This window comes from Mastigoproctus giganteus, chromosome 9 (genome assembly GCF_048544385.1).
Source record: "Mastigoproctus giganteus isolate SK-2022 chromosome 9, ASM4854438v1, whole genome shotgun sequence".
NCBI classification, from domain to species: domain Eukaryota; kingdom Metazoa; phylum Arthropoda; class Arachnida; order Uropygi; family Thelyphonidae; genus Mastigoproctus; species Mastigoproctus giganteus.
Window position 1 is genome coordinate 214,758,022 of NC_143583.1, and position 21,245 is coordinate 214,779,266.

Consider the following 21,245-nt stretch of genomic DNA (forward strand, 5'->3'; position numbering starts at 1 on the left):
GCAAACTTCTCTAACGAAAATCGCCAGTGAAACTAAAGTTAATTTCTTTACTGCTGCAAGAAATCGGAAAGTTATAATTTTTTATGAAATATAAAAATAAACTCTGTTAAAGATACGATACAGTACAATGAATGCATCCCAGCCTTAGTTGATTTGGATAAAACCAATCCTCCCACCATACTTCGGATTCTTAAAAGAAAAACTTGTCCGAGTGATTTTTCACACATTTGAATTTCATATTAGGCGAACACCACCTATAACAATCTACAACCGCATTGCTAAATGTTAAGATTGATACGAAACTTTCACGTACTTATGGGGAACATACCTGGCCGGATAGGCAGTGGCGAGTGATGAGCAGAAAAACTATGATGTCGTGACGCTGGTGGCACGCTGATGTGACTAGCTCGACGCTGGTTTTTCTTCCTTCCCAGCTTGATGTGCATCAGACGAGGATGAGGAGAGTTGAAGATTGTGCGTCTGTTGCGAAATCTTGCTCTGAAACCAAATAAATCATGAAGGCCACGTGATTAAGAAAGAAACGTATAAATCATGTTTAAACCATTAATATTTGAGAAAACAGTTCAATAGAATATATTCATAATCTATAGCATGCAAAAATTGGATAACTGCCCTCACTCCATTTTACCCAAATTTCAAAGTAAACCCTACTATCATCAAGGATATAAACAAACGTTACACATTCCCTTTATATGCGTACTATCTCTCATAAAAACATTTACTTATTTTTCGGCACTTAACAGTGGAATGTAACAGAAGTTTAGCAATGATGTCACACTACCACGCGACCGTGACAAACGTGATGTGAAATACCGAAATTAAAGCGAAAGCATACGGGGCCACGGTAGCCTTGTAGCAACGTCGCTGGCTTGCTGAATAGCTGATCGGGGTTCGATTCCAGCCACTACCCTTATGGGAATTTTCCCAGGGGCATTCAGCATTGAGTTTGGCGGTCTCAAACCGTGGTCGTGAGGTTTTCCACCGGGATTGACTCCGGTTTTCCCCTCACAACAGACAAACCGCCCTTCGCGACGAGGGGTACACGAAAATTTGATAGGGCTAGGGACGCGAGTAGACTAAACTCTGCAGCGTTTTCGCTGCAGACTTTCCTCTTGAGGGAAGGGGGTTAGTGGGGCAGCCGCGCCACTATCATAAGGTGGCTCTAGGGCAGTCTATTAAGGACACGTTTTGCATCCTTAAAAGAATGCATACAGCTAAAATGCGAATAATTACGCCGTTCAACAAAAATTAATTGCTGGGGTTTGCACCAGATACAAAGTATAAGTTCATTACACAAAAAAAAATGGTAATTAATGTGCGCAGAGCATTTCATTTTAGGCGGCGTTAGCAAATTTTTATAATTAAAAATTACTTTAATAACAATAATTCACGATTTACAACAAAAATCATTATTTATGCGCGAACGGATAAATTTTCGTTTCTGGGCATGTCAGAAAGCATAATACCAGTTCTTCAGTTTATGGATAGCCCATGTGATATCCTGTATATTCCAAAAAAAAAAAAAAAGAGAGCAAATCAGAGCTCTCCTGTGCGGCAATCTCCAAGGCAGAATGCATTGCTTCCACAGGAACTAGTTATTGTTGTCAATTTGATTCAATCCAGAATAAAATTAAGTCAAACAAATGTCCTGATTGATAATATTTTTATGACCTCAGGCCCAACGTTCTACTTAAATTATTCAACAACTGCTTAAATATTGTAACGTTTCCCAAATCATGGAAACACGCCATTCTTAAGATTTTACATAAACCACTGGACAATGCCAGATCCTTGCTCTCTCACCTTGGAAAAGTGTTAGAGAGACTAATCACTAATAAAGTTACTACACTGCATGGAGCTACAAGCTCCTCATCCTCTCTTCAATACGGTTTCAGGCAAGCGCTTGGATGCGAAAACGCCTTATTAGAACTTCACCATCTTATTGAAAGCTCCACTTTCAAGTATGTTATGACGATCTTTATCGACTTTGAGGGCGCTTTTGATACCTTATAGTGGGAGAACGCCCTCAGTAGACTTCGTTTCAATCATTGCTCTCTTCAGCTTTATAAACTTGTTAGAGACTACTTTGCTGATCGCACTGTCACCGTCATCACTAAAGGCACGAAGATTCACAGATCTGTCTCCCGTGGTTGCCCCCAAGGATCAATTTTGGGTCCCTTGATTTGGAACCTAGTTCTTGATGATTGGCTGCTTAGGACGACCGAATTTCGAAATATGCAACAACTTTCATATGCAGATGATCTTGTCATTTTGGTGAATGGAAATTCAAGATCTGATTTAGAACTCTATGCCAATAAAGTATTCCTTGAACTATCGTCTTGGTCCTCTGAGAACAAATTGAAATTATCCCCAACCAAATCGAAGATTATGATTTTTAAACACAAATTAGACTATGGCAGACCACCAGTTGAAAACCTTGACAAGAAATCACTTCCACTTGTCCGAAGCACCAAATTTCTATGAGTCATCATCGACGACCGCTTTTCCTTTACTGCACATGTTCAACACTGTCCGTCAAAGTTAAGAGTTTTACTGCAATGCTGCTGGGAATTAACAGACAAGACTGAGGATTGAACACCAAAACCCTACATCTTTTTTATAATGCCGCCATAATCACAATTACAACTTATGCTGCCAGTCTTTGGTATAGATGTACAACGTTATCCACGTTGTTTTCTCCTTGGCCTACTTCAGATCTGCTGGTAATGCCATACTATGGGAGACTAAAGGCCAAGAACTTATCAAGCCCGAACCCCCATTCCCCAACAATGCATAGCTGCCTGTCCTAAAGAGGACAGGCAGCTATGCATTGTTGGGGAATGGGGTTCGGGCTTGATAAGTCCGAACCCCATATTATATGGGGTTCGGACTTATCAAGTAATCTTCCATATTATATCCGAGAGTGGGTGCAATTTGTGGACGTCTAGCGTGGATATGACGAGCGAACATCGGACTGGTCGCATTCCAGTTAGAATATCCAGCAACAGGGCACATCGAACGCGACATCGATCCCATCCATCGCGACAAGATTTCAGATCATTATATGAAAAGCAAATACTGTTCTGAGAGTAATCTCATCATAGTACAACCTTCTGTCGAAGTAAATATTCGATGTTTCCTACAAAACATCAGGAGTGTCAAAAACAAACTAGATGGCCTACTTGATTTGCTTTCCTGCGCAGAGTATGACTTCGTTATTCTGATTAAAACCTGGCTCAGAGATGAAATGGAAATTGCTACCTTCACCTCAAATCTTGGCTATCACACGCTGGCTGCTAATAGAATTGGGAGACGAGGTGGCGGCGTAGCAATCTGTCAAAGGAGTTCATTCCTCCTGATTAAGGCATCCACTTACTCCTAGCATTTTTGCTGTTATGGGCATTGCATCAGGCATACATGTAAAATTTACTTATTTTCGCTGGTTGCAATAAAGACATTACACTTATCCAGGAGGTGACAGAAGCTGTTCTTGGAATTTACCAAATTGCTGGTTTATCGATCTCTGTGGGTACCCGATTATTTCCCTCCACCGATTTCTGGGGATTCTGTCCTTAATCTGACAGCATGGCTGTCATCCACAGTCAATCATCGGCAAAAGCTCATCATCCTCGGAGACTTTAACCTTCCACTGCCAACTACAAAGAAGCTCCTGGATACGCTGTCATTGAACATGGGCATTGATCTTAATCATGTTCCTCCCTCACATGGCGATGCCACCCTGCAGAGCATCTTCTCAAACTGTTCAGTAAAGGAAACCCTGACCATAACTGAGAACTTCCTCCCGTCCGATAACGTTCCGATCGCTGCTATGATATCTCTGCAGGCACCTAAGGATGAACGTACGCAAGTACAAACTACAAACACTGTCAGGAGAGTATACAATCCAAAATACATCAACATTGGAAAAGTTACTACCCTTTTCCAACTTTACCCATGGAACATATTGGCTGAGCTTAACATCAGTGAGGCTGCCTACTGGCTTTCGAGATGGATGGAATTCATTGCAAGGTCTGCAATGTCCAAAACTTGCATCCTTCCTCCCCACTCAAAGCCATGGTGCAATGACCTCCAGATCTCCTTTAGGGAAAAACAGACAGCCATGCCTCCTACAAGAAGTCACCTTCACGAGAGTCATACGCCAAATTTTCCAAAGCAAAGATGGATTTCCAGAAGAGCAAACAATGTGCTATTAACAATTTCATGAACGGCCGGCTATCCAGGGGAAAACGTGTGTGGACCACAAGTCTTACTTGCACCCCTCTATCTTTAGATTTCCAGGAATGGTGTGAGCACGTGTTGCATTTTAAGCGAGATCACCGTGTGTCCGAAGCATATCCTTGGAACGAAGCGTTTAACGTTTCTTCACCTTCTAGTAATACAGAAATTTCCGAAAAACAGCTAATAAAAATAATAAATTCACTACGTGACAAGTCCACCACAGGAATTGACGCAATACCTCTTTTTAGTCTAAAAAATGCTTCTTATTTCATCAGCAAAGAGCTCACTCAATTCTACAACAAAGTACTCAAATATGCACAGGTGCCTTCAAGCTGGTTGTCATACAGTCGTGGCAGTTCAGAAGAAGCCTCATGCGAAAACCCCGGCTGACTTCAGGCCAATATCAATTGCCTCTCCCTTCCTGAAATGCCTCGAGAAGTGCATCTATAATGATGTAGCACTCGCAATCTTTGCGCATAGGTCCGAACATACCCATTATTCCATGCCTAATAGATCTATAGTGACCTGCCTACAGTCCTTATCACAAAAAATACTCCACACCTGGAATGACAACGAAGATCTTCACACCACTTTTCTGGACATGAAATCTGCTTTCGACTCAGTCCAAGTAACGTCCCTCTTGCCTTACTTGAAAGATTCTACGGGATATCCGGAAATATGCTCGAAATCCTCAATAATCTGATATCTAGAAGAATGCTTCACTTCACAGGCAATGGCATTACAGTCTCTAAAAGCGTCGAAGTAGAGATCCCACAAAGTGGTTCTCTCTCAGCCTTGCTATTTGCAGCAATATTCGTTCCACTAATAGATCAAATTCCAGCTTTCCTATCGTGTGCTGATGATATTGTTTGCTACTTGCCATGCAAACGCCATGTTGGTGACTCACAAGAAAGATAAACCTACTCTGAATCTGTAAACAGCTACCTAAATACATTCTGTAAGTAGGTCAAATTTTTTGGCCTGTCAGTCAATCCAGAGAAGTCAAACTATCTCATCTTTACGCCAAGTCGGATGGCTTCTGCTGATACTGCATCTTCTCTACTTCTGGAATTGGCAGGAAATGTTCCGACTCCCACAGCCAGTGTCAAATTCCTAGGAGTAATCCTTGATGCCAACCTCGCCTATAAAAAACAAATCCAAGCTCAGCATTCCAAAGCCCTGAGAGCGTTCTGGGGAATGAAAATTGATCTGTGCAAAACGCACAATAAGCAAATAATCAGGAAATACCTTGCAACTTAATTCTTTCGTGTGCTATCCTATGCCGTGAAAGTTTGGTCATCAGCATCACCCACCAGCCTCAGGAACCTGTGGGCCTCGAATTTTGGGTGCTGAAGTGGGCCAACTTGTGGTCGCACCAGATCTACATGACATCTAAATCTGCACTCTGCTCCAACCTGCAATACACGCCCACTGTCCATGGAGCCCATGTGCTAAAAATAAAGTCATTCCTTCATCTGTGCTCAGCTTAGCAGGATCACATCAACATCTGAAACACGGTTGGATGGCGTTTGCCAGGCAGACATCTCCGCAGTACCCCCTCCTTGTGCTCAAGGCTCCAGCGGTTACAGAATTTCAAGAGGCATTTCCCAAATGTGAGTCTTGATACTCTCAACTCGTTGAACATCGACTTCGACCTGTTGTCAATTGACAAGGCATATCGCGATGGCATCTTGTCCTATCTTGCTGCTTGTAAAGGCCGATCTTAGTTAGCCGATGTCATATCATATGTAAGTGCCGATCTTAGTTAGCCGATGTCATATCATGTTCTGCTCAACTTGTAGTCCTTTTTCGTTGTAATTACTACTTAATTTTACATTTTGATTATTATCTTTGTTTTTACCTATTAATTATTATTTAGTTATTTATTATTATTATTTTATTTCATTTTTTTTTCTATTATAAAACAAAATCACTTGTATAAACAACGAATTGGAAGAGTCCTCTGGCTTCCTGTGTAAGAAATCAGTACTGTATAAAATTTATTTAATAAAGAATCTTATTATTATTAGTTCCAAACTTGTCTCCTTGGATATGAGGAGATACTCATATCTATCAATGATTTCCAGGCCCTTCAAGCCTTCTGCAATTCTGCTTTTAATCGCAGGAAGATTTTCAACCTCAAGTTAATTGAAGAAATCAAACTGAAAACACATCGTAGATCATAATACAGTCTGTTGCCTCGTCTGTCGCCTTATGACGTCATTTACAAAATTTCTGTGGTTTCCAAAAATACGCAAATGTTTTAATAAAGGCTGCACTTTTCTGACTCATCCTTTATCGAGACTTTCTGCAACTAAATCCTTCCTCTGCTCAGTGATACCGTCATCAACCAGTGACTTATGATACCTCCACATCATTAACAGAACAGAGATTTATATCTAGAACTTGTTCCTGCCTTGCAGATCTTGTTTTTATATGACATTACTACTGCTGTTTGACTGTGCACCTTTTCTCCTTGTGGGCTACTTTGGGCAGCACTGGTTAAAGACATGGAGAAAGACATGGATAAAGATATTTATTTTGTGTGTGGGCGCTGTTGTCGACTTGCTGGCGCAGGGGTTCTTTTGAATGATTCCAAACTCGCTTTGGACATTCAGTGCACGACTGTTGAGGTTGGCCATGGTTCATGCCTAGTTGTGGCCTACCTCCCCGTGATGTAGACGGACACTGGGAAGGCTTTCCAGGTGATCGCCTGCCTGGTGACAAAACGGCCAGAAACAACTAAACAACACACACACTGCACGAACATAAATATTACACACATTTCTGGCCTCTTAGGAGGGGTTATGCTGTTAGTTAAGAAACACAAAATCTAAGGAAGTGCATCCAGTTGACACGGGTGGACAGTGCAATGTTGAGTCTCTTTGGTATGACATAAACGCTGAGAAAGGGAAAATGAGAGTAGGAGTACGTTTTAGGCCTAATGTCGCTGATGAGTACAACGAACAGTTGTGCAGAGAAATAAAACGGGCCAGTAAATCAAAATGTCTTGTAATGGGATTTTAACTTTCCAGATATTGACTGGAACTTGTGAATTGGTCACTCGCACTCTAGCAAGACTTTTATGGATTTATTGGAGGATTGTTTTCTACGACAGCATGTTCGAGGGGCAACCAGAGGGAGTAATACCCTTAATCTGATTATCAGCAGTGATGACGCATGCATTAGAAATTTTCAGATAAAGGAACCACTGGGTGACAGTGATCACAATGTACTGATGTGGGAATTACTTAAAGCTGTAACTACCATCAAGGGTAATGGGAAGGGCTTTTCATTATGTACAGTGACTACGGAAGTCTAAGAGAGTTTTTAAATTCTGTACAGTGGGATCAACTGATGATGTTATCAACGTTGAAATCTAAATGGGAAGCCTTCAGGGACTTAATTTTGGAGGCTACTAGGCTTTTCATTACAACTAAGAAATACTGTTCAAGGTTTAGGCCTAAATGGATGTCAGACAAATTAATGAAGCTCGTGGTAGAGAAGAAAATCTATGGGATGCATATAAATTCTCAGGCGACACAGAAGCCTGTGATAGATATAAAAACAACAAATAGTTCTGTACTTATGTAAACTCTAGAAGGAAAGGGATGAATCAGATTGATCGACTTAAGATAGACGGTTTAACAATTGATGATGCGCCTCGGGTAGCTGATAAACTGAATGAGTATTCTATATCTACATTACACATGAGAAATTCTGAAAAGAAGGTGAGAACACAAGTTTACTAAACTCTAACAGGGAGCTGAATGGTTTTGTAATAACGGAGAGCAAATTGGAGGAGAAATTGTTGAAGTTGAAAATAAGAAGGAAATATATCCAGTTATGTTAAAGGAGGTAGCCAAGGGAGTAAGCAAACCCTTTGACATATTTATGAGAGTTTCTTTGGACTCAGGAGAGGTGCCCATGGACTGAATGTATGCAAATGTATCCCCAATTCACAAAGGAGGTTCAAAAGGTGACACAAGTAACTATAGACCTGTTAGTTTAACTTGAATTTCTGGAAAAATAGTGGAGTCTCTGGTTAAAGAAGCATTGCGGGATCATCTAGACAAGACTGCAGTAATAATTCAGACACAGCATGGGTTTGTTAAGGGAAAGCCTTGTCTGTCAAATTTGATTGGAGACAAAATGTGATTACAAAGAAACTGGATGCAAAAAATAATTTTGATATCATATACTTGGATTTCAAGTAAGCTTTTGATACCGTTGCACATGGAAGACTGCTGCACAAACTGGAGCGGTATGGCATTAGGGGCAAGTTCCTACAATGGATAAAGGGATGGTTGAGTGGGAGACGACAGAGGACATTGCTCTTGGTGGAGTAACCTTATTAGTGGAAGTCCCCAGGGTTCGGTGCTGGGCCATTGTTGCTTTGTGTATTGATCAATGATATCATTGAATGTATATGAGGCTTAATGTTCAAATTCGCAGATGATACAAAAGTTGGCAGGGTTGTTAACGACAGTAAACACAGTATGCCACTGCAACAAGATCTAGATAAGTTTGGCAAATGGGCCGAGAGGTGAAGAGGCGCAAAGTACTGCACATGGTCTGTCAGAGCAGGCAATGGAATCTTATCAATGATATATAGGAATATGGTTAGCAGTAACCAAGAGAAATGTACCAACTGTGTGGTATTACACTCGGGGAAGTGGAGAGTGAAAAAGACCTGGGGTAATTGTGCAGTCAGATATGAAGTTCGCTGAGTAGTGTTGACGGGCTGCCAGAGCAGGTCATGGAGTCTTGTCAATAATATATAGCAATTTTGCTAGCAGGGAGAAGGAGGTGATTATCCTACAAGGCAATGGTCAGGCCACAACCTGAGTACTGTGTACTGGTCTGATGGCCTCATTTTTAGAAAGGATGTGGAGTTGCTGGAACTAGTACAAAGAAGGGCAACAAGTTGGTGAGGGGAAACAAAAGGGTTTCTCTTACCAAGAAAAAAAATTTGCAGCGCCTGGAGACTAGGGATTTGCGGGGGTATCTGGTTGAGGTGTATAAGAATCTCATCAGTACTGATGGAATTCTTCCTCTTTCTCAGATTACGAACCTGAGGGGGAAGGATTCAAATTGAGGAAAGATTGTTGTAGAATAGATGTGCAGAAATTTGCCTAAGGCCAGCGGGTAGTTGGTTGCTGGAACAGACTTCTATCACTGGTTGTGGAAGTTTGTGGCTTAAATAAATTTAAAGCTGAGCTAGACAGGTATTTAGAGTGAATGGATGGGTGAAATGGGAGGGTTTTATTTGGCTGATGCTGCGTAAGCTTGCTTTCCTCGCATCGTATGCCTCAACTAATGCTTATCTTTCTTACAGAGCGGAAAATAAAATTTTCTTAAAATCCATCTACTGGGAACAGTTAATAAATGTAGACGGACGGACGGACGGACAAAGAAATAATTGAGGCATTTCTATTAGTCCTATTTTAATGATATCTGGAACGATCAAAAAATCTCTCTGAAAGGTCCAAATATAAATTTCATGAAAATCCATCCTAAGAGTTGAGTTGCTAGCGAGCGGCAGGCGTGGTGAAGGCAAAGGCAATTATGCATACAAGCTAACGTGCTTAAAAACGGACCCATATTTTACAAATCGGGCAGATAAATGCTGCATTGTTAAGGTAGGAATAGTTAATTTTATTTATTTTTGATGTGCAAACATCTAAAGCGGCACCTAACAATGGAATGTAACGGAAATACAAATGTTGTCAAATATTTGTATTGTTGCAGTCAGACTTCCTGCAGTTACTACATTCCATTGTTAGGTTCTGCAGTTACTACAGGAAGTATGATTGTCACGTCATACTAAAAAAGTATGATTGTGACGTCACAATCATACTTCCTTATGACTGTGCCGATGTAGTCTCGATGTCACAATCATACTTGCTGCAGTAGTAACTGTAAGAATTACAATAATAATAATAATAAAATTAATAAGTTAAATCCAGAGGCGTAACTAGGGTTGATGGCGCCCAGGGCAAAAAAAAAAAAAAAAATGGCTCCCCTTGAAAATCATTCTTTTGGAATTTTTGCATTTTTTAACTATACAAAGGCGTCCCCCAAGTTGGCACCCAGGGCACGTGCCTCACCCTAGTTACGCCACTGGTTAAATCGTACATTTGTGATTCCATGCACAGATAACCAGAGGGATCTTAGAAAACATTGACTATGCAAGGGACCAAGCACAGAAATACCAAGTTAATCTACAAAATAACCATTAAAAACAAAATATCAGAATAGAGAATTAATCATAATTAAAACAAACAAGGCTCCAAATTCGACATAACATAAAATGACATCAGCATACTAGGACAGGCACCTGCACGTCTGTCCTTTACATACATACAGTAAGATACGCCAAGGTGCCATCGCGATATGACTTGTGAGTAGACCATAGGTCGATGCTGAGTGAGCTGAGAGCGTCCAAAGTCACATTTGGGAAGTGTCTATTGAAACTGTAACCTCTGAAGCCTTGAACACAAAGAGCGGGTACTGCGGAGGTTTCTTCCCATCAAACGCCAATCAACTGTGTTCCAGATGTTCATGTGATCATGCTTAGATGAACACAGAAGGAATGCCTTTATTTTCCGCACATGGGCAGATCTGGCGAGATTACAAGTTGGCCCACTTCAGCCCTCAGAATTCTAGACACCATAGTTTCTTGTGGAAGGTGTGGCAGACAAAACTTCCACGCTACTGAAGTACATTTCGAGGTATTTCCTGATTATTTGTTTATTCTGAGTTTTTGCACAGATCTATTTTCATTCCCCAGAAGGCTCACAAGGCTTTGAAGTACTTAGTTTGGATTTGTTATTTATAGGTTAGGTTCGCATCAAGGATTACTCCTAGGAATTTGACACTATCAGTGGGAGCCAGAACCTTTCCTGCTAATTCAGGAAGTAAGGTAGCAGCGAACGATCACATGCGCATACTATGATGGAAAACGGCTTGCACACCAAATGTCAAAATTATTATTATTAACATCAATTTATTTCCAAAGAAATTTCCCTTTACAGCTATCGGACAAAGGTTACTTGATAATAATGAATAAATAAATATTCCCATACTATTTACAATTTATGTACAGAGTACTGAAATGAATTGAACAATACATGGCGTAAAACAGCATCTGCTTACAAAATATTCGTAGATACATAAATATAAAAATAAGTGGATAATATAGTACATATCTGCCAGAGATCCAGATCTGTACGTTTTGTCCTTGCAGAGATTCTGACAGTCAATGGATAATCTATTAAATATTTCAGTGGAATTAAATGGAAACATGTTAAATGCGGCTGCTGCTGGACTCTGTTAAAGAGATTACACTGAAGAAGAGAACTGTTAAGACTAGATAGAGGAGAAATACGTGTTTATGTTATTAGACAAATGAGAGAAATGTGTTTACGTTCATGAGCTATCAATGCTGTAGTACGAAAGAAAGACTGGAAGGATTGGAGATGGTTATGGACTGAGTTGAGGGAAACTCTGATTGGATTCTGCAGAAGAAGGATGACGTCATAGGAGACATTTGGTCCAAACATGAGATGAAATCGATATATCCGAATTAAAAGAATCTTTATTTCTCATTACGGGCAATGGAACTCACAATATAAGTCTTACATAATAAACAGTTATCAATTCTATAAACTAGGAGTAACCTAGGATTTGCTTAAGAAGAGAAATTTTATAACAAGACACAATGAAGTAAATTAAAATGTAAAAAACATTCAAATGTAAACTAATACAGTATATGTAAAATGAAAGAGAATTTAAAGCCAATAATAGCTAACAATTTTCTTCTAACAGGAATGAATAATTAGACCTGTTACTATTAGAAGAGGCCAATCTTTCAGGAGGATTTTGCCACATTTTTTTATACTGGGGATCTTATATAAAAAGTACGAGAAAAAAAAAACTGAAAAGATATAAAACGTGCACATTTCAGTTTAGTTCTTCACAGTTCTTTTCAATATGGAAATATCTGTACAATTGCCTTAGCAACTGGACAGTCGTTTAGTCCAGCAAGATCTCTGGAATTCAACTGAACAGTGATCTGCTCCTTTGTCTTGGATTTGTAAACATCAACATAACTTGTTTATAATGTCCGGATAACTGGAAGAGCCTGTGTCGGTACCAATCTGTCGCAGGATTTCAGCCTCTGAAATAGTATTATAGTGGATCGTAGTGGAAATTAACAGAAAGCTTTTATCTAATCTAATATATGTATGTGTTTTTCCTACTATTAAACTTGTCATAATTTATTCTGTCTCTGTTTCGCTCTGTGACCACAGTAATTCGATGTTAATAATGAATCCAGAGCACGCAGGCCTCCTTAATCAAATGTATTATTTGTGATGCTCAGCTGAAGCTACAATCTTTGTCACATATAGCACAGATAGACAGGCAGTAGTTTAAAGGTAATTTCTTGACATCACAAACGTGAAGGAAATTTCGCTTTGTATTCCTTTGCGGGTAAGCTCATCTTGCTTGTGACGTTCTTATGTGCGCATTGAAACATAACTTGGGGTTTGACATGAATCCTAGGTCTTTGTCACTATTGGTCTTTGTCAGCTCTCGGTCTGGAACGATTGCCAGTGAAAATGGAACAGATATGCCTAACTTTCACTGTGAAAATGCTCACTGGAAAGATCTCCGCCCCCACTCCTCCTGCGCTGAGAGCAGAACCACAGTTTTGCTCAACCCATGGGAGACTGCACATGTCTGAAAGATTCCTTCCCACACAAACGTTGACAATGATACAATCACTAGACGTTGATCTGTACCGGTTTGCCTGCGATAAGCAGTATAGAAGAAGAATCTTAACAAAAGCATGTGATCTGCTCCCCACCCAAGTAGGGGTAAGAATTTGAACTGGGAAAAAACTCGATCTGTGTCACCCCATTCTGTGAACCACTAATTCTTGTAATCTAGATGTATGGAGAAGTGGTTCACATGGTGCTTGATCCTGGATTGATTCAATTTTTATATTATCATCGTTATTATTTTGTTATCTTCTTACTATATCTTATTATAATACTATCCATGTGAAACCCCTTGCAGCATGCCGTAATGGGTACATTGTATCGTGCCTTTACGTACAATAGAGATTAATTAATTGATTAATTAATTAGAGGCCCTTGTAGCGAAGTAACAATATTTGCTAGACGGATAGGCCTCGATAGGACACCATAAGTATACTTTCGGAATGACTTTTTGAAATCATCTGATAATTTTGCCTTGCTTTCTTAATGATGTTATATACACCTGCAAATTTTAGAAACTTTACAACTATTTGCTGTTTTGTACAGAACCAAAAAGGGGAAGTGTGATCATAAGCAGATCTGTTCTCCATTAACTTGGCACAGATACGCCATCCGCTTCCAGTTTCTCTGAGGAGATAAAGTAAAAAAAAAAAAAAAAAAAAAATCTTGACACAATTCATAAGGATATTATAGTACAGTATAGAGTGGGAGGATTGCACAACCTGCAGTCGCAGAGTACTATTAACAGCTCAAGTAAAGTTGGGCACATGTGTTGTATCTCATGTACGATGCTAGGGTGCTCCTGAACTTTACTTTAACTCGCCGGTTCAAGTAAGGATAAGTTATTGTACATCATACACAAAATCCGGATGCGATCCAAATGTCAAAAAAAAAAAAAAAAAAAAAATGAAGGAACTGGTCATGGAATCCCGCCATACAATAATTCACTATCACGAAGTCCATTTGAGAATTGGCTCTCTGGAAATAATCTTGCAATTGCGCATAATCTGATTGATGAAATGATGTACTTTTCACCACCTGTAACAATGGCCAGAATGGTTGCTTTAATAGACTTTGGGTGGATTCATGTTTTGACTCTGAAACTACGGAACGTGAAAACATTCTCTGGCGGAAAAACGAAAAGGATGTAGGAATCTGCTGAGTCCGTGATGCTGTCAATTTTATCGGATCGCATCGTGTGATCTTTACTATTCTAGTATGGTCCAAACTTGTTCCGTTAGATTACAGTTGTCAAGGAAAAACAGGAAGGAAATGGTCAAGGTGGGCACTTCTCTACAATGGCCCTGTACATAATTTATCCTAATCTTCTCTCCAGATTTCTTCCTTTTCCATTTGAAAAACTTTTTTTTTTTTTTTTTTTTTTTGTAAACGATTTACATGTTTTTTAGTGAAAATCATTTTCCTATGATAACGCAAGGAGTTCTGCGCTCAGTGACTGCTCTTCAATCATGGATTCGAGAGGAACCAGTACTGTGTTCTTTATAGAATATCAAGTGATCAAATATACATGTCCAAGATGGTTTCCTGAACAGATATCCGTGATAGTATTGTGTCTTCCTGGCTGGTGGTTATTTAAAACAAATGGAATGATGTTCTGAACACTCCCCTTCACATCTGTCATGGGAAGGTGAGAGTTAAGAACAACTTTTATATCATATATTTGGATCTTAGAAAAGCCTTTGATGCTGTTGCATATTTATGTATGCAACAGTATCAAAGGTATCAACAGTACAGATTGATATTTATCTTAACTCTCCCCTTCCCATCTGTCATGGGAAGGGGAGAGTTAAATCAATCAATACTGAAATCAGTTGTAGAGACAATCACAATAGTCAAAGAGAATTTTTTAAAATAGACTTACTTGCTAAAGAGGTGGAGAGCTACACAAATTCCTAAGAACATGATTGCTAGACAGACAATTATGATGATCATGTTGGTATCGATAGTCACATTTGCTGCTTCCGTTGGGCCCTCTGCAGTAGTGCCACCACCTGCAAAATTGAATGTTTGAGATGAAGCAAGAAAAATCTTATTCTCGAAGGTATAATAAAGATCCGGTACAATAGAAATTGCATTTAATTTGGTTTTGAATAAATTTCATATTGTATCAGTAAAAAAACATAATATGGCCAGAATGCATTAGCATTAGTAGAAGCATGTGATTGAAGAAAGCAAGCTGACGCAGCATCAGCCAAAAAATATCTCATTTCACACATCTATTCGCTCGAAGAGTATGTACAATTTTTCCATGAATTTATATAAGCTATCAACTTCCACAACAACAGGGCGATCAACTACCCGCTGAATAAAAGCAAATTTCCACACAATCATTCTACAACTGTCTTTCCTCAATTTGAAATTATGCCCCGTCAGGTTAGTAATCTGAACAAGAGGAAGAATCCCATCAGTATTGATTTTGCTCAACCCATTCAAGGCCGTATACACCTCAATCATATCACCAGGCAGGTGCGTAGTGGCCAGACTCTGCAATTTGCAGACATTATGCTATTTCTGGTAAGAGGATCACTTTATTTCCTTGACCAATCTTGTTGCCCTTCTCTGTACTCGTTCTAGCAAATCTACATCCTTCCTAAAATAAGGCCTCCAGACCTGTGTGCAGTACTCATTGCCTTACACAATGGGATAATCACACCCTTTTCCCTACTAGAAAAAATTCTGTATACCATTGACAAGACCCCATGACCTGCTCTACCAGCCTGTCTGCACTGCTCAATTATCTTCAGTCCTTTTTCATTCTCTACCACTTTGAGTGTAGTACCACACAGTTAATACGTTTCTCTGGGGTTACTTCATCCATATGCAGTGCTTTGCATTTGTCGATGTTAAACTTCAGTTGCCACTTCTCAGCTTATATGCCCAAGTTTTCTAGATCCTGTTGAAGTAGAATACTGTCATTAACATTCCTGCCAAACATTGTATCATCTGCAAACTTCGACATTAAGCCTGATATACCTTCATCAATATCACTGATAAATATACAAAACAACAGTGGGACCCACACCGAACACTGGGGACTCCACTAATAACATTAGTCCACGAAGGGCAGTATCCACTGGTTACCACTCTTAGTCTTCTCCCACTCAGCCACTCTTTTATTCATTGTAGCAACTTGCCTCTAATGCCATACTGCTCCGATTTGTACAGTAGTCTTCCATGTGCAAATCCAATTGAAGTATATGATATCAAAATTATTTTTGCATCCAGTTCCTTTGTGATCACATCGTAGTATCCAATCAAATTGGTGAGACAAGATTTCCCATTAACAAACCCATGCTGTGTCTGAATTATTCTTGCTATCTTGTCTAGATGATCCTTCAATGCTTCTTTAGCCATTGATTCCATTATTTTCCCTGGAACAGAAGTTAAACTATATATATAGTTCTGTAATTACTCATGTCACCCTTTACTCCCCCCCTTGTGACTTTGGGATACATTTGCAAATCTCTAGTCCGTGGGGAGTCTGGGGACCTCCCCTGGGTCTAAGGATGCTCTCATAAATATGGGTAAGAGTTTGCTTACTTCCTTTGTCGCCTCCTTTAATATAACTGGATAGATCCCATCCTCCTCAGTTGCCTTTCTTATGTTTAACTTCAACCATTTCTCCTCCACTTTGTTCCATTATTTCAAAATCACTTAGCTCCCTGTTAGAGTTTGATAAACTTCTGGCATTCCCCCTCCATGAATAAGTTGAATTACCTCATGCGTGAATGTAGATGCAAAATACTCATTTTGTTTGTCAGCTATCTGAGCAGTATCAACACATATCGAAACATTGATATCAAGTGGGCCAATCTGATTTATCCTCTTTCTTCAAGAGTTTAAACAAGTAAAGATTTCTTTGCATCATTTGCCAAAGATTTCTCGTAATCCGCCTTCGCTTGCCGAACCTCCTTTGTGACTTGATTATAGAGGCTTTTGTGTCACCTGATAATTTTTATGCATCCCATGCATTTATTTTCTCTGCCACCAGTGTCATCAGTTCATCTGACATCCATTTAGGCGTAAACCTGGAACAGTATTTCTTAGTTGGTATGAAAAGCTTGCAAGATTACTTAACTGAATGCTTCCCACTTAGAATTTTCTGTTGGTCATCAGTAGATCCAACCGCACAGAATTTAAAAACTGTCTGAGACCGATGTAGTCACTTTTACGGAAGCAAAAACCCATCCCTTTACCCCTGATGGTAGCTACATCTTTATGAATATCCCACATCAGTACACTGTGATCACTGCCACCTAGTGGTTCCTTTATCTGTAATTTCTTAAAGCATGAATAATCACTACCAATAATCAACTCCCTCTGGTTGCCTCTCGAACATGCCTTAGAAAAGTACGTGGAATTCTACATTTACACTAAGACGGCTACAGAATGGTCATAATACATTAAACTGAGTAATTTTGAATTAATCAGATTAAAGTATTAAACTGGATTTATTAGACTGAATTTACTAAAGATCGGTAGTGCGATTTAAGTCAGATTTATTCTTGAATGAAAACATAATAAAGCCGTCAGATTGTAATAACTGATGGAAGTATGGATGGTTTGAAATTGCTGCCAGTAGCTACGGAAAGATCATAATAGAGTTTGTTAGTTTTGTCCAGAAATTAACAAACCTTACCATTTGAACGAGAAGCAGGTTTCCTACTCATAGCCTTTTCACAATCGAGTTTCGATTTATTAATAGCTTGTTTACGGTTGTAGCAGACATGGGATTTGGCAGAAATGAAGCTGGAGATTTGGATACAAGCCAATTGTGGTATGCTGTATTCATGATGTGAACCTGGAGATTTCTTGCTGTGTAGACCTCCTAAAGAACTTAGCATATTTTTTTTGGCAACCCATGCTTTCGAGAAAGGACAAGAATGTAAAATGAAACGAAGGATTTATTCTAATACGAATAATTTCAGTGACGAGATCTGAGAAAAAGGTAGAACCAAGATTAAAAACAATAGTTTAGTCTAGAAAACAACGAATCGTACAGATTATAACGTAGAGAAGATAATCAGTAATAGCAAAAACCAAATTCAGCATCTCTACCAGATGGGCAGCACAACTAGAAAATAGAAGCCAGCTGGAATAAGTCGAGTTTCAAAAGTTCTTGATGATTTATCAAGTTAAGAGAGTGACATACAGAACAGATATACCTGACAGAATGTGGTAAAGGGATTTTAAGCAAGGAGATTGAAAAAGTGGAGATCACAGATTCGGATCGAAGCGAATGAGACAAGTAATGGTTCAGCAATTAGTTACTTGAGATTCTGTGAAGAGAGGTAGTGGGTTTGGCAGACTGTAGATGGAAATAAACTAAAAGTATGGCTATGATGCCTAAGTATCGGGACACCCATTGGATTTGGGAAAACTGAACCATCATCCCCTTTTTCTGTTAGGAACAGATCACGTTTTACTTAGTGCGAGGATTTCTAATTTTCCAGAGGGAAGAGGAGTGTTCTGAGTTCTTAGCTTATCGCCAATACTCCTTAGATTCTTGAAAAACGATTTGACTTTTATGTATTTTAGGAGTCGCTCTAATTGGTGGGTATAATCCATTCTTGTGTTGGTTGGTTCAAATTAACAGAATACAGAGTATATGTAGAGAAGACGTCCAGCTAAGTTAACCTACTCGCAGTCAGGTTTCATTGCTTTTCTACAGTTACTACCTTACCTTCTTGTGAAAAGAGTCATAAAAAAACCCTGTTGTCAATGTGATTTTTAGCTATGTAGTTTAGACATCTTAGTTATAGATGTCGTGTTCCCCTCTCCTCTCTGAAATCATCCGGAAAATGGGAGAACCAGAAACACAAATAGTAACAACACAATGGTGGACACAATGAAAAGATGATTGAGGGGGAACCGCACCGTGTGTACGCACACAAGCGTGCTCGTGTGAGCTTACCACACTGCTTGGAACCCCACCCCCCACACGCAAATATATCTCGCTACGCTTTTGCTGGGTGTAAACGCTAATTCAAATAAAACTTTTGATTTACTTTCGCATCTGTCACATAATACGTATATTTACAAGAAATCTATAAAAATACATTCACGTGAGGAATATATCCAGATATTTCTATCTCTATCATTAATGCTGTTCACATCAAAATTTATGAAAAAGTATATGAAAAATTTAAAAAAACACGTCTCATATTCTTTTATCCTATTATTATTTTTTGCAAGTGTTTTCGAAGCAGCGTCAAAGATTTTCCCGAATTATCTTTAGAATTGAAATACTGATACGAAATATAAACAAAGAAACGTTAAAATACATTAAAAGAAAAAGCCAAACAAAATCCCTATTTAAAATGCTGACGCGATAACGAAATTTGTACATACTCTATTATGTTACATTTACAATCCATTTTGTTAACAGGTATGAGAATACTTTGCGTGAACTCTACAACACCGCATATCTTTAAAAGATTGTATGATGGTACCTACCCGCTTTACACAGGCTTCCATTCCTGTCCTGCATTACATAGAATCCTGAGCCACATTCGCAGAATCTATCTCCACATACAGAATTCCTGTCGAAGAACTCGCACTGAACATCGTATTTGCAGCCTTCTCCTAACTGTTTCACTGAAATGAAACGGATTCCATAATTAAACAGCAAAATTGAAACTATGCGCACAAAAGAACTGATAACTAATCATAAAGCATTGCGTACCTTTCCGTGAAGTTACCAAAATTGAAAAACCAACCGTGATTGGGAATTGCCAAAATTTACTGATGCCAGTTCACTTAAGAGAAGATAAATACCAGAATCTTTTCAGTTGACTTAAAATTCAATTATCAGGTGTTAAACGAATTCCTCTCTGTAATATTTCTCCATTATTCAAAATTTTCGTCTTGGTGTGTCTGAATACTAGACAAGCACGCAATGTTTATTTCGCGGTCCCCCTCCACAAAATGACACTGGTCCAAAATGAAAAGTTATTCCTTCTGGATTCATGGCCAAAGTGACACATTGCTTTATAGTGGCGAATACTGTGGTTGTGCTTGTGACAATTTTGAAGTAAAAGTAATGTTTTTTGCATTATTACTTCGCTGAAGAAAAGCTCTATTTGAAGTGGGTAATTTTTCTTTAGAAAGTACGTTGTGATGAGTAGCCGTGAAGTGAGATTTGTAAAGGGGGGATACGGATACAAAAAAACCGGCTGAACTTTGGTGTCGATCTATTTCTCTGCGATTGTTCATAATCGGACATAGGTTTATATGGACTTAAGAACTAACGTTTCTTTTGTTGGTGTAATTTACAAATACTTGCGTGTACACACACACATTCATATTTTGCTAATGTATATCTTATGTATTGCCAAAATGTAGGCACATCAGCAGGTATTTTATGCCTACTGTACTCATACACACATGCAAAGAGTATATTGCCAAAAGAACCCGCATTCCCCCTGGAAAATATGGATCATAACCCGTTCAGAAAAAAAAAAACATATCCATAAGCGCCATCCACGTGACAGGAACACGTAAAAAAAGAACAGTAAAAAGCAGTGCAGTTGTATTCCCCACTCAAAGTAAGTAGATCAACGATTTTTTTTTTTTTTTTTTTTTGATTTGGTAGTTGTTGGCACATCGGCTTCTGTGGCCATATTGCACCTCCCAAGGTTTTTTGCAGTACTTTGATCCAAGCCCGAGGCGGAATCGAACCCGCGACCTTTGGGTTGCCGGGCAGGTACTTTACCCACTCGGCTAGCCCGGTCGGCGTAGATCAACGAAATACAGTAGATGGCCTGCCTGGAGCTTAACGACTTCCAAAGAGGAATCATTATACGAAGTGTGGTAATCAAGTTCCTGGACTGGGGCAGTTTCGGTCTTGATCCATGACCGCACGAAGTCCAGAAACTTGCAAAAAGAGTCCTCCGAACTTTAAAATCAGATACTTAAGATATTGTTATATTTAGTGTTCAGATACAAGTTGAAGGGCATCTTAAATTACTACACTACATTAATTCAGCTGCACGCATCTTTGGAAATCTTGTTGATAACAAGTGAAAATCTGTTCTTTAAATCATTGTCATTCCGAGATTTTGATCACGAGACTCAGAGCTGCCAACCTTCCATTGAATCTTTATTATTGCATGAAGGATTACCTGGCTGATAGAGCAGTGCAAGGTACCACACCATATAAATGCCTCGGTCGCCCAG

At 39.2% G+C, this 21,245-nt stretch overlaps 1 protein-coding gene across 1 annotated transcript in view; it reads right to left on the bottom strand.

Moving 5' to 3' along the window:
- Nucleotides 1-21,245, bottom strand: part of LOC150081119 (uncharacterized) — a 154,636-nt gene that overhangs the window by 47,115 nt on the left and 86,276 nt on the right. The window contains exons 3-5 of the mRNA XM_090381219.1: nt 19,524-19,664; nt 14,929-15,058; nt 329-498 (exon numbers count right to left, since the gene is read on the bottom strand). Coding sequence (XP_090237345.1) covers nt 329-498; nt 14,929-15,058; nt 19,524-19,664 — 441 coding nt within the window. The remainder of the gene's footprint in view (nt 1-328; nt 499-14,928; nt 15,059-19,523; nt 19,665-21,245) is intronic.